This window comes from Phalaenopsis equestris, unplaced genomic scaffold (assembly GCF_001263595.1).
Source record: "Phalaenopsis equestris unplaced genomic scaffold, ASM126359v1 Scaffold001273, whole genome shotgun sequence".
NCBI lineage: Eukaryota > Viridiplantae > Streptophyta > Magnoliopsida > Asparagales > Orchidaceae > Phalaenopsis > Phalaenopsis equestris.
In genome coordinates this window covers 97,785-113,157 of record NW_018165712.1, presented here as the reverse complement: position 1 = coordinate 113,157, position 15,373 = coordinate 97,785, and the positions used below count along the sequence as shown (strand labels likewise).

Below are 15,373 nucleotides of genomic sequence, written 5' to 3'. Positions count from 1 at the left end.
CCACTATCGACCACAGTTCGCCAACAGTAGTCGACCACTATTGCCCACCATCTACTCCTCATGGCAAAATCCCTTGCGAAGTTACCAAATGCATAGTGAAATCCCAACATATGTTGTGAAATAGTGAAACACTCGGCGGAGTAGTCCATCTCAGTACATCATGTAGTTTCAGCAACTATCCCCAACTGCAATCACCTTCAGCAATTGTGCAAAAAATATTATATATCTTGAAGAACAATGTATTTCTTTCCCTCCTATGATATAATGACCTTAAGTTTAATCTCCAACTCATAGTGGATTGATTGGTTCAAATCCTTTCATTTTTTTGCCCTTCTCAGGTTTTCACATAAAAATTCCTGATGTCTTTATATGTTACTTTTATTATCGAGTGTATGTTGGATTCTCATGCAACACTAAGACAATAATCCATTACTCGACCGCCGCGAATCTCATAGCACACAACAATATCATTAAGCCTGGAGTTTAACAGGATCTGCATTATGTTTCTGAGATTTATTTTCATAATTGTAATTGTGAATAAAAGGCGCACAGTAGCACTAGAGAAGAATGACTCAAAACATCCGGGATTTAAAAATAACACATCTGCTAGCTTCATTTCAGCAGTTTTTACAATTAATAATCATTTTTTTTCAATTTAAAATCATTATTTTCTCAACACAATTATTTTAGAAAAGAAATCATTGAAGAATACTTAACAATAACAAAAGAAACAACTATACCATCCCATCTCTCACCAGCTCTTCCAATCCCTTCTTTAGCCTCTCTGCAGCAACTTCACAATCAGCCTCTTTCAACCCACCAAATGAGATTCTGATGTACCCAGGTCCTCCACTCGCGCTTCCAGGTATCACAACTATCCCATGCTTTCTCACCAGCCATCGAACGACCGCGAAATCATCAGAACAATTCTCTGGTAGCTTTGCCCAGAGGTAAATGGCGCCTTCTCCGCCTTTAACCGAGTCTTCTCCGAGTGGGGAAAGAGCTCTCTTGAGCATCTCCCTATTCTTTACCAGGTCCTGGACTCTCTCTCTGATCCATTCTGGGCCTACTTCCAAAGAATAGAGCGCCAGGCGTTGTCCTATAATGGAAGCACAGATGGGTATGTTGTCTTGGATTTTGAGGAGCTGAGCACCAAATCCTTCCACTTCAGGGTATGCTATCTGCATTGCCACAGATAATGATTTATTATGTGCGGAACTATGCAAAAATGGATGAAGAATGGGATTTGTGTGAACTTGGTGATAGATTAGAGTTCCTGAATGGAACATAACATTTGTGTCCATTCTTCAATTTATTGTTGGGGGGATTTAAGTGGGAAAAGGTGAGAAATGCTGCATTTTGAATTCAGCCTCTTCTTAACAAAGTAAAATGAATATCAATTCAATTCGTTTACCATTTTAATTTGGGGCATTTAAATCCATACCGCCAAATTCTTATGTATTTAAATAGCTAGCACCTATACTTTACTTTCTACATTTATGTCAGCCAAATATTTCATGTCACATCAAAATAACCATAATTTTAACTTTTAAAAGTGGCATAAGAATAGAGTGGAATGCATGTAAAGCTTCCTTTTAATAAACGTTTCCTTATCACTTCCTCCTTTCAAATCATTCAAACCAAACAAGACCACACTCATTTTATTGACCATGTAAGAATAAAAATGCAACAAGGAAAAAAATTGCAATAGAAAGGGAGGGAGGTAAGAGTTTACTAACATAGCCCACACGCCATCCCATCATTCCGTAAGCTTTAGAGAATGAAAAAATATTGACAATATGGTCATCTTCTATACAAGAATGCTCCAAACCATCATACATGAAGTATCTGCAATAGAAAAATTGTAAGAAGAAAAGGACAGAACCAACATAGATATTATTGTAGTAAGAACAAAATGTAAGTTTTGAATCATTTCAAAGCCAACCAATCAAATAGCATCATCATTAGCCATATTTTAACACTGTGAGTTAGTTGTATTAACCCATGTTAAGTTCTGCATGGGACGTAAACATTAATTTGTGCAAAAAAATTTTTGCACTTCTATTCACGTTATATTTGATCAGCAAATTTCAGGTCAATCAGTCAGTCAATGAGAGAAATGAGACAGATTAGATCTCTAGTCTATTACAATTCAATTAAAAAGTTAATTTACCAACACTTTTAAAATTATTCTGGCAATGGAAGATATCCGAACACGACAACAACAACAACAAGCCTTTATCCCACAACATGAATCCTTGTTCTCCATTATGTCCCATTGGGTGTCGTATTTTCATTTAATTCTAAAAAATAAAGATTTTATCCAACGTGTCCAAGCCTTTTTATGTCTACCTTTCTTAACATAAGTCGAATCTAAAGCCTCTACTCTCCTATCAAGATCAGCAGATGGACGACATTTAATGTGACCAAACCATCTAAGACGACTCTCTAATCTTGTCTGGCACCGAAGCTACAACAACCCATTCACGGGTACATTCACTTTGTATTTGTCTTTAAGTGTTAAGCCACTCATCCACCTAAGGATTCTCATTTTAGCAACACACTTGGTTTTATGCTTCTCTTTTAAATATTCTACGCCATAAAGCAACGCCTTGAAGAAAGCCAACCATATAGTTTCACAGACCACAGACAACAAATTTTAGGATGTAGGATATCATAAGATATGAGATTTATAAAACATATCAAACATAAGATGATGAAAAATTATGCAATAAATACTAAAAGTTTTCAAGAACCCAAGCTATTAAGATTACATAATAAATCACTATCTTCAATAAAAATAAAAAACATGATAGAAATCAATTTAAAACAAAAAGTTCTAATGCAATGTAGGGGAACAAAGCAGAATGGAAATGATTAACCAAAAAGCAAGAATCACACTTGTACAAAGAAATAACCTCTCCTAGACTCTTCGTCCCTCACTTCATAACTGAATCTAGAACGTAGGAATAGTACATCTAAGTAGAATCTTATTCAATCACTAATTCAATTTTTATATCTGCCTCGAACTCCGACTCTAATCATATAGCTGTTGACCTCATTTGTGGTGAGGTCTTAGTCTCCTACTCTTAGAACCTAGGACGGTACTCAATCACACACAAATATAGAAAAAGAGAGAGCCAGTGAAGCCAAATACCAAGATAACATTAAGAAGAAATATGCCAAAAAACAGCCCCAACAAGAGGATGCAATCACTAATTGAAGGACCTCGTAGTAGATAAACCCACTCAAATTGGTTCATTGAAGAATTTTGCAAGAACAAACAGTTATGGTAATAATAACAATAACAACAATAACAAGCCTTTATCGCACTAAGTGGGGTTGGCAACATGAATTCTTTGTCTCCATCACGTCCTATTGGGTGCCATATTTTCATCTAATTCTAATAGATTAAAATAATTTTATATACAATATGCCCAAATCATTTTAGGTCTACCTATGTCTTTCTTAACATAAAATGAATCTAAAACATTAATTCTCCTAACAAGATCATCAGAAAGTCGGTGTTTAATGTGACCAAAACTTCTAACATGACTCTCTCTAATCTTGTCTGCCATTGGAACTACGCCAACCCTATCCCAGATATTTTCATTTCACATTGTCCTATGTGTCAAGCCACTCATCCACCTAAGTATTCTCATCCCAACAACCCTTAACTTTGTTTTATGCTTCTCTTTTAAAGGCCAACATACTGCGTCATAAAGCATTGCAGATCTCCCTACCATCTTGTAAAATTTTCCTTTCAGTCTAAGCGAGACTTTTCTATCACACAATAGACCTGATGCATTCCACCAATTTGAATTCTATTAATAACAACCACATCTATATCACCATGATTTTGAACAATAGTCCTGAAATATCTAAAACTCTCACATCTTTTAATGGTTTGACCCTCTATAGTTACAGCTCTGTCACTAGAACTACTACTAGTACTAAAATTACATTTCATCTATTCAGTTTTAGATCTACTCAAACGAAGGCCTTTAGACCACAATGTGGACATCCACAATTCAAGTTTTTCCTGAACTCTTTCCATAGTCTTAAGGATATCATCAGCGAAAAGCATACAACAAGGTAAATCCTGAAATGTCCGGTAAAAGTATCCATAACTAAAGTAAAATGATATAAAGCTTAAAGCGATCCCGAATATAAACCAACTAAAATAGGAAAATACTTGGTCAATCATCCTTCTATTCGAACAAGTAACAACACTAATATACATATCTTTAATGACTTGAATATAAGTCATATCAACACCTTTTTTCTCTAAAATTCACTAAATGACTTCTCTTGGAATCTTATTGAAAGCTTTTTCTAAATCAATAAAAGTCATATAATAAAAGTCATATGTAGAAATCAATAAAAGTCATATGTAGATCCTCCTTATTCTCTCTATTCTTCTACATTAAACCTCTCAATAAATGTATAGCTTCCATTAAAGACATGCCCAACATAAATTCAAACTGATTATGAGAAATATTTGTATCATGTCTCAACTTGTGTTAAATTACCCTCTCTCATAATTGAGGCCAATGCTTTGAGGTGCAGAATCTCAAACTAAGGTGCATAAAAGATGCCTCAAGGTTGATGCCTCATTTCCACCCATGAGGCTCATGCCTTTTTTTGATGAAATTGTACAACTCGAGGTGTTATCTCAGTGCATTTAAGACAGCATCTCAATAAGTAAATAAAAAATTATTATACAAAAACAAAAATAACAACAAGCCTTTATCCCACTAAGCGGGGTTGGCTACATGAACCTTTTTTCTCCATTGCTTCCTACTATGTGTCATATTTTCATTTAATTCTAATAAAGGTCATTTTTTATACAATATGCTCAAGTCTTTTAGGTCTACTTCTGTCTTTCTTAACACAAGTCGAATCTAAGACATCACTATTAATCGTGTCATTAGATTGTCGACGTTTAATGTGACCAAACCATCTAAGACGACTATAAATAAAAAATTATTATTTTAGTGCATATTATATTATATTATAGTAATAATCTAGTATATATCTAATACGACTGCTCGGTTTAATGTAATCGCTCGACATTAGAGTTTCAAGGTCAATAGCTGAGAGAGAGAGAGAGCAAGTCATTTTGTTTGTGCCAGTGCACGAAACTAGAGATAAAATGATCGATGTTCTAGCAATTTAGGCATGAGAGCTAGATATCTTCAAGCCGAGTGGAGATACAAGGGCCAATTGAGAGAAGGAGGAATTGAAATGTATGCATTATGTGCTTACTCGTAGGTATTATCTACAACAAGCCATGCTCCAGCACTTTTGCAGAGATCTGAAATTCTCTGAAAATAAAATACTATAATTAAGAAATTGGACAGCAGGAGAATATAAAAATAGCATGCATGATAAAGAGAGGAGGAAGATTGAGGAGAGAGGAATGAAATGGAAAGACCTGAAGGAGTGGCGGTGGGATATAACTCCCACTAGGATTGCCTGGATTCACAACTGTAACAAGCTTCGGAACTGGTTTAGTGCCTTCATCTGAAAGCATCGTCTCCAACCATTCTGCATCACAGAAATATAAAAAAAAATAATATCTGAAACCTATGGATTGCGTTGAAAAGCTGGGTTACCGTCATGACATTAAAATATAAAAAAAAATAATATATGAAACCTATTGATTGCGTTGAAAAGCTGGGTTACCGTCATGACATTTATTCACCATTAGGCACAGAGAAAATGGAGATGTCAAAACAAATTATGTGAAGTGAGTGATGAAGCTCTCAGCACCTATTTAATTTCTAATTTTCTATCGTCTAAGAGATACTCTAGCTTACTAGACCAGACCATTCCCATTTCCAAAACCTCCACTAGTGTACATTTTGCTCTCGGATTACTAACACGCACCATCATGGCATCATCTATATAGTCTGTATGAACATGAGTGATATTCAATTTAAATTTAATAATTATATAGCAAGTGACCATTCAAATTTCTTCAGCTATAGATTGTGCTTCCCCTTCTGTAACAGAAACAATAAAGATTAAAGTGACTGAAATTAGAAGAAGTAAGTTTAAGCAAAAGACAGTCAATCATTTTCGAACACAATAATGTATTTACTGACAAACTGGAGATGACCTGGAGATGACCAACACGAAGATTAGGAATAATGATAAAAATGTCTTTGATCGCTATGAATTGCAGAACGGTATACTATGAATGAACTAGCATTGTATTTTAAAGATAATAATCATCAAGCTTAGTGGTCCAAGCAGCATTACCGTTCAGCAATAAGTTTACAAAAGCTTACCAACATCAGGATGTAGTGTTTTTTTATTGCTTGGACCAATCAGTATGTTGTTAATGCCAGTCATCTGAAATGACATGTAAGCATTGAAGTAATATGGTGCGAACATAACAACAGAGTCCCCGGGATCGCATAATGTAAGGACGAGATTCACAAATGCCTGTGAAAGTGAAGCATTAGGTCCAGATCCAGTTGGACATAGAAAGCTACAAACAATTGAAAGAAATATGGTACTCCAAACATCATTACAAGAGCAAAAATCAGAATTTCATTGAGCAATTCATATGCAACAATCCTGGCAAACTACTAAAGTGGAACATTTAACAACAGTAAAATTGTAATGATCCACGATCATGGACCACTGAAAAGCTTAAGCTATTAGAAAACACTTTGGCCAATATCAGATCAACATAAGCCCTCACTAAGCAATCAAAAACCTTGGAGTTATCTAACTTGGTCACAACACATGACCTTGAAAAGAGACATTAGTGAGCACGTTAAAATTTGAAAAACTTAAGCAGTCCCCGCAAGTAATTTAGCCATAGCTTACCCTAAACAAGTCCTAATTGGTCTCGCAAACCCCAGATAGCCTATATTGGAGATTAGTTTATTGATTTGGCTCATCTCATTCTTAGCATAGTTTTAAAGCCACCTAAAGCTCAGCTTGTGCACTAATTAGAATCTAATTGATCCTGATGGCGCACAAGGTACACCTAGTCAAGCTCAATCTCAGACTGATTTGGGACTTTGATTACTCATAGCCTTTTTAAGTTAAACTGTTGGCAATTTTGCTCAAAGTACTTTACAATTGAATCCAATTTGCTTCTCATTTAGGGAGCTGACTGAATCTAATCTGATTGGTTCACGCCCAACTCACCTAAGCAGCCTCTATTGGTCAAATTTAAACCTTGATAGCTCAACCCAATGGCTTGATGAACTTTTAATCTGGCCCCAAAAATTGAGTAGATCAAGTAACCAGCCACCCCTATTCAACTCATGAGATTCAATTTAACCAAAGCAATTCAAGAGTTTATAGAGGTATAAGGGTGTCACCACTAATTTCAAAAATTAAACATTAAGATGATAACTCGGATAGGGTCAACAACTCTATCAAGGATATGGGGACCACTCTACACACCCATTGCCATAGAAATTACTTCACTTTATCCTTCTAAATGAAATATCAAATCTTTCCCTTTCCCTAGGAGGGAAACAAATTTTAAGCATTTTCTTCACTTAAGTCTGACCATACCTCTACATATGACTACGGCATCCACACAGTTAATACTGCACACGCCTTTATATAGCTTTTCAACTTAAACAAACTACAGTATTCTCACATTTCTTACAACTTCACGTGCACTTCTAATTCAACAAAAAGATCAAACAAATCAGTCCTTAAGAGATAATATCACTACACTATTGCATAAAGAGATTTTTACACATCTAACAAAGCTTTAAAAAGCTCCCAAGCTCCAAAAAGAATGAAGAGAAATCATAAAAACATACTTTCAGCACAAAGAGATGTCAAGAATACCTAAACTGAATCTCTTGACTAATGGTTTTACTCATGGCCCCATCTTAGTTGTACTCCCAAGAGAAAAACCACATTGACATTTGTGGAGTGGTAGTAGTTGAAGGCAGTCTCAACTGAATCATCTATATTTTAAAAGCACTCACATAAAAGGGTAAATGAAAAAATCACTTTCCAAGATAATGTAGCAAACTTTCAAACAACTTCAACACTCCCCAATAGACATAAAGCCGAGTAGAGTTGCACAATGAAACAGTCTAATAAACCTAGGGAAGATTCAATCTCTACATCAACTAGTACACATCTGTGTTGTAGGGTTGAATGACAACTTATATGCATTTGCACTTTGAGTTAACACTATTCAGATGAATCCAAAGTGGATTCAATCACTATATCAAACAATACGCACTCATATTTTAATCACCGATTCATATGCATTCATGTTGTAACTTGACCGTGGTGTGCCATTTGCCGTGAATCTTTGGTTGGCATCTGCAAAGTCAATTCTAAGTCCCCTGAGGTCACGAGTTATAGTCCCCCAGAGTGCATTTGCCTTGCAACGTGGGATTGAGTGGTTAGGCACATGAGGATGGTTGGGGGCTCGTATCATATCCTTCGACCATTCTTTCTAAAAAGGAAAAAAAAAGTTGTAACTTGACCATGGTCAAATCAATACAAGTGGACCTACTCTTTATATCAACCCATAAGCTTTTGTATTTCCGCATGATCGTACTGGTATGCATTCTCCATATGCATCTATATTGCAACTTCATCTTATTTGCACGTGTTTGAGCTACAACCAAAATAATTCTTTTGTTTGATCTTCATGTGATTTTGTGCACTTTTGACTTGACGTTTGACTCCCTTGAGGTAATTCTACTCCTAAGCAAGTTGCACATCAACTCCGAAAAGAACCGATCCTAAAAAGACTTAATCTTTACTTCAGCTTGTACCCATCAACAATATGATTTCATCATATAGTCCCTCACTAAGCTCCTCTTAATGGGCAGAGTCATGAAAACAACTCAAAATGGCAAGACTAATCTCAAGGAATTCAATCTTCAAAATTTAAAAAAATCTAGATAAAGTCAGATATATTCTCAAAAAGCTCAAGTCAACAACCCTGAAATCGATTTTGACAACAAAAATAGACATGATTATCAACAAAACAATATAGAAAATCCCCATCTACAATCATATAATACCACTCCCACCCTTTTTTATCAAAAGAACAAAGGGAAAAGTCCTCAAACCTTATAAAGTAGAAAAAATATAAAACACTGCAAAATAAAATAAAAAAACGCCTAGAGGTATTCACCAAGTCTCAACTCATTCCTTAATTTGCACAAGTGCTTCTCTTCTAGGTGACTTCTTTTCAATTGGAAAAGAGTTATGAGATGTAGGTTCATCAGCACAACGCTACACAATTCATGCAACTAACAATCCTTCATCAAAAGCAGAAGAAAAGTTGCTTTTTACACAAAAAGAATTGCTTTAGTAATTTCTCCACAATTATGAAGTGATTCAATATCCAGAGAGGTAAAATATCCAAATATAAATAATATTTTCTTCTATGATCACCAAGATTAATGATTCCAAGAATTAATAAAAGGTAAGCATGCAACCTCTATTTTAACAAAAGAGGAGGGGAAAAATGTGGCATACTTCATCTAAAAAGATGTAATTAGAATATCTTACACTACTTTTCATTTTCCACAATCCATTCCATCGATCCAACAGACTAATAACTTGTTTCTTCTCTTGTTTTTCTTCAATCGTTCATCCCCACAACATCAAAATGTAAAAAATTCAAAGTGGCATCCGTAGGATCATAACCTTGACATCCTTTGCTATGCATGGAGAAGAGGCCTTTAGGTTAACATTTTCACACAAAAAGCCAAAATCTAACTCCCTCCAAATCAAACCCCTCTTAAGTTTGCATCATACCAACCACACAATGTTCGGCTCCTTCCAACTTTTGTTTTGCAAAATTTGTTTGATTAGCCACCTCTAATCTCCATTTATGAAGATCAACAACTAGCTAGGATATCACAAATTCATTCCTCCTCATGGTTGCCAATCTTGCACCCTCATCTTCTTCTTTTCTCTAGGGAAAGTAGCCATAAGCCTACGCTTTCCCAGGCTAATTGCAAGCTAATATTCCTTCCAGTCTGTAACTTGATCTAATCCTTGTCTTCCTTTTCAACAAAGAGCCTTCGCAATTGCTACAATCTGCTCAATTCTTATGCCAGTAAATTATAGAAGACCTAGGATATCAAGTTTTATTCTTCATTGTCACTCAAGTCTTTGCTTCTTGTCATTTTGTGAAGGCACTAAATAATTTAGTTCTTACATTGACTTTAGTTTTGATTTAGCTAATTTTAGTTATACACTGTATGTTCAAATTCAAGGTTTAAGATTTGTTTTGGTGTGAGAACTAAATTATTTATTTAAAACCTATATAGATTTTTGGGTAGCTTAGGTAGACAGAGTTGCACCTTCCATAATTAAATATTTATTTTCAATGTGTGATTTAGTTGGATCTCAATTAATTTGAAATTTTATACCGGTTGATTTTGAGATGAGTAGTTTTTATTTATTAGATGATAAGTTAACGTTTTTCATTAGGAGCATTATTATGGTTGGAATTTTATTCTTACATTCAATTTCTTTGATTAGGCTTTAAAAAGCTAGTGATTATTATAAATAGCATACCAGAAAGATCTCTACCAACTTCCAACCATTTTTATACGCAACAATAATCATCAAGCTTCAATTAAGTAAACCTTTTAGATATTTGTCTCATAAAAATCAGTTTTCTTAATTATTCAAGCATTGTCCTTTCAAAATCTAAAAATGAAAATTGCCTAGATAAATTAAAGATAAGTTCAAAAGCTACTTTTAGCCATGTAAAAAGAAATTCACTGCAAAACTATAATAATTTGTTGACTAGTGAAAATTCATAATTTTGTAAACTTATGGAACTTCTAGCCTTAAAAGTTCCTTCGCAACTTTTCCAAGTTTTCAAATGTTAAAACATAATAAGAATGGTGTAGGATGTCTTAAGTACTAGGTTTTTTAATATAGATATATCAAAAAATTTGAAGGAAAATGAGACAAACATGCATATCTTAGAAGACATAAGCTCGTTATCTTAAAAAATTATTCACCATCTCCGATCACAACCGAAAAATAATGAAATCCAATAATGATGAAAGATTGAGAATATAATAACAGCATAAAGGAGGTCTATTATTTTATAGACCTAAGCATTCCCCCTTTGGTGATATTCACCATAATATAACGTGTTGTGATCATATGTCACTGGCCTATATTAACAACATATATTAAGACTAGAAACATATGTTGTTAGTGCTTTAACAAATCATTAATAATATAGATATCAAAACTGCTTGGATATAAGGGACTGAAATTTTTACAAGAAATCAATTTCATTTGGATTTCATGATTTTAGCACTACATAAAAATAAAAAAAGAAAGATCACCTGGTTAGCACCAGCTGTCACCATAACTGACGATCTTGTCAATTTGTTTTCCCGACGTAACTTCAACAAAAATAGAAGTGATAGATGAAGCTTAGAAACTGAATATTTTGATAAATGATAAGTTATTAAGATAATATAATTTATAAAAGTACTGGAATTTCTGAAAGAAAAACCCAAAACTGGCAGAACTAACTCAATCTAGTAATCAGAATCGGATAAAATTCACATACCATGGAAATGTTACATAGTTACATCCCATCATTGCAAAATGAGCATGGCAAACAAGAAGAGCAGCAGAATTTTAAAGAAGATCATAATTTAGCATAAGTTAACAGAAAATGAACAGTAACAAACCAGTGTAGGACCACTACCATCCCAAAAGCTAATTTTTTAGTATGTTTCACTAGAAATTTTGATTTCGCGGTGCAATATATAAGATAGCAAAATAAAAGAATACTTCCTGAGAACATCTATGTGCCCAATATAAATAAATAGCTCATGAAAATTAAAGGCTCGTTTGGGATCAATTTTGTTTTTAGTTTGCATTGTACTTTTTTACTTTGTTTTTAAAAATATATTTGTTTAAAATATTTTTAATATATTTTTATTTTTTGTTTCTAAAAATAAATAAACATATATTTTTTTTAAACACTCAAAATAACTTTTAGATGTTTTGAAGGTTTTCAAAAACAATCATATCTTAATCAAACATATCGAATATGTTTCGTTTTCAAATCGGAATATAAACAAAACAAAACAAAACAAAATAAAAAAATAGTGAACAAAAACCAAAAGTGATCCCACACAGCCCCCAAGTAAATAATAAAAAAAGAAACAAACACTATTGCTTGCAATTTTATACCTTCTCAAGCAAAGCCAATCTCAAATCTAAAAGTCCTTCATCCGCACCATAATGACTAGTTGAAGGCTCCCATACAATGTCTTGCACCTTTTTCAAAGCCTGCTCAGGAGGTTGCCAGTAAACGACCCCCTATGAAAAAGTCGAAATAAGATTCAGAATGATCCAAAAAATAGTCTGAAAACAACTTGTAGCAGGAGACCAATCTATTTTATTCTAGGTTTTCCCAAACTTTTCCAGAGAACAATAAATAACATAGAAGGCACGGACAATGATCTTCTCTCTTAATAACGAAATAACATCTCTCAAAATAAATCCAACAACAATTGTGTTAGTAGTTCTCATACAGGGATGTGTTCCTTTGGTTTACAATGGATGAAAGTTTCATCAACTTATTTGACGCCTCATTGACCATAGTTATAAAACAACAATAACCAAAGAAAGATAAAAGAATAACAAAGAGCATAAGCATAGCAACAATAGAGGTGTAAATAAGCCAAGTCGATTCGAACTCAAGAGACCCTCGACTTGAGCTTGAGCTTAATTAATTAATCGAGTATGAGCTTGAGCTAGAGCTCGTGCTTAATTCTACCAATTTGAGTCAACTCGTAAGCTGACTTATTTATTATAAAAAAGAGAGATCAATATTAATTCAAGCTTATGTTGTCATAAAATGACAAATAGAATGAACAATTATGAAATAAATAATAAGCAAACACTTTGTATGATATATAAAATATCATTTTCTAAGCATTTTTATAATTTAAAGATAAATTCTAGAATTTTAATATATTTTGAGTATATTTTATATTAATTATTTTTTAAACTAATCTACTCACGAGCTAATGAGTAGAGTAGGGTTTGGCTTGAGCTTGACTTGTTAGTTTATGGAGCTTAGCTCAGGAGTCAATTATAGAGCCGAGCTTGAGTCGACTCATGAGTTGGTTACACCCCTAAGTAACATCCTTGTAACTAGTATGATGGACAAGAGATAGGCTTCTACTTTAATCATAAAAGAAAAGATTAACCCCTCTTAATTTTAATCCATATTTCATTTTGTCAAAAAATTGACTCCTGTTTGGCTTAATTAAATATTGAGATATGATTAATTTATTGAATTAAAATATTAATAGGTAATTAATCATTATGATGTACATTAAGTTAATTATAAAAAAATTAGGCCTGCATTAAGGTCTATTTTAAAATTTTAATTAATTAGTAGATCAATTAACTTGATAAAATGGATCAAGAAATGGGGGTTAAGATGAGGGAAGAGCATGAACTTATTCAAAAAATAAAAAGAAAAAAAATGATTTACGATTTTTTTCTTGTGCTTGTTTTCTCAATTTAAGCTTCACATCAGATCTTACCCATCTATTTTCAGTTTTTGTTAAATCACAAAATCATTTAAATCCTATACCTTGAAATAAAAAATCAAACAAATCATAAAAATTTTAGCAAGATTTAATAATTATCCCGCCAAATAGTTTTCAGAATTTACTAAATCTGGATTCATAAGATTTGCTATTCGCAGTCAATTTTGATCGTACCCAAACAGCCCCTTAGTCTAAATAACCAACAAATTTTCATCAAAGACTGGCTGATTAGATAAACAGTTTTAGCTTGTTCATCTCATACCTATTTCTCAAATCATAAACAGCAAAAAACACTCAAAAGATCAATTAAATCGCACAAGAAAAAAAAAACACCCAAACCTGCGCAAGTGAGATGGCATCTTTGGCTCCGCGCATCAATTGCTGGATCTGCAAACACCGCCAAAAATTAAAGACAACCATTGTTCAATTCCACGATCCGAGCAAAACCCATCGAAAACAGATATTTCTTCCACTCCATAATCACAATAGAACAGTAAATCACAACACACCTGAACCATCACAGGGGTTTCCGTCTGCCGAGCCCTCGTTGCGAGCTTTGCAAAAGTGCCCATCTCAGAAGAACACACTGTGAGAAGGGGGAAAAAGCGAGGCCTAATTTCGTTGAAATAGGGACCGTCAATCCGGAGAAAATATTGCACGCTAACGACTTTGGACCAACAAATAGATGGAAACCAGAAGACGTAACTACCACACTCTCTGCACCAACTCCCACAAATCAAGTTCTCTTAATTATTGATATTCTGACGAATGAACCAAAGCTCGTTTCCCAAGGCCGTTTCGTGTTTCCACCACGATGCAAGATTACAGACAAGACTTGACAAGAGCAATAAAGAATACCTGGAAAAAGAAAGTACCACCCAAGCTACCAATTCGACTCGGCCACTTCTTTTAGTTGAGAAAAAGGGTGGAAAGAAAAAGATGCAGCTTCCTCTGCAACTCTCGACCACATCCCGCTAAGAACCAGAATCATGAGATGAGTTTCTAGACGACGACAACTCTGTTCACACGCTCTCTCCCAACGGAAAATTTTCTATGCGCCGTTTTGTCCTTGTTTTTGTCGCTTTCTACTTTTAATCCTCTTTTTCATGTATTTTTATATGAAAAATTTACCTAAATACCACTTAATTCATAAGGATTTACAGATCTTGCGCCTAAATTTCAATATTTACTTATAAATAATCTTATCTGTTTTAGTAGTTAAAATCATGATATATTTTGTATGATTTGAAAAATTTTTGTGGTATAAATATAAAAATTAAAATATAAGTTTATGTCTGCTAGAAAATTTGCGGTGGTACAGTAATGGATTATTGTCCTAACCTTGTACGAGAATTCAACACACACATATATGAAAGAGAAACAAATGTTGACGACTCTAAAATTTTTTACGTAGAAAACCCAGCAATTGAAAAACCACAGGGACTGACCCAGTTCTAAAATCTACTATGTATTGATGATTACAGAAATTTCCTGTTTCATGGATGAGAAAGAGCAATTATATTTTTTAAATCATAATGTCGACTGTCGACTTCTGGTTAGTGGTGATTAACGACGGTTGGCAGCGGTCGACGACGGTCGGCGGGAATCAGCGGTGGTCGACGGCAGTCGAGGACGGTCGGCGAATGTCATTGGTGATTGATGTTGGTCTACGGCGGCCGACAGTGGTTGACGGAGATCGGCGGTGGTCGACGACGATTAACGATGACAGAGATGATGTTGTACTTGAGCTCCTTCTCAAAGCAATTAATAGTGTTATGGGTGCAATTAATGACGGAGATCGGCGG

General features: G+C 34.3%; 1 protein-coding gene across 4 annotated transcripts; it reads right to left on the bottom strand.

Moving 5' to 3' along the window:
* Positions 1–552: 552 nt before the first annotated feature.
* On the bottom strand, positions 553–14,610 carry LOC110033742 (aspartate aminotransferase). Of its 4 annotated transcripts, none has more exons than XM_020737808.1 (10): positions 14,427–14,610; positions 14,078–14,285; positions 13,908–13,955; positions 12,196–12,324; positions 11,334–11,393; positions 6,297–6,453; positions 5,438–5,550; positions 5,269–5,327; positions 1,740–1,848; positions 553–1,181 (listed from the first exon to the last, which is right to left on the bottom strand). In XM_020737808.1, exons 2-10 carry the CDS (start codon positions 14,138–14,140, stop codon positions 735–737), a joined length of 1,185 nt encoding a protein of 394 aa, XP_020593467.1. In that variant the 5' UTR covers positions 14,141–14,285; positions 14,427–14,610; the 3' UTR covers positions 553–734. The 4 variants fall into 4 exon arrangements, with proteins under 4 accessions (XP_020593467.1, XP_020593468.1, XP_020593469.1 ...); XM_020737809.1 differs by having other exon boundaries at positions 14,078–14,180; XM_020737810.1 differs by having other exon boundaries at positions 14,078–14,154.
* Positions 14,611–15,373: the final 763 nt, after the last annotated feature.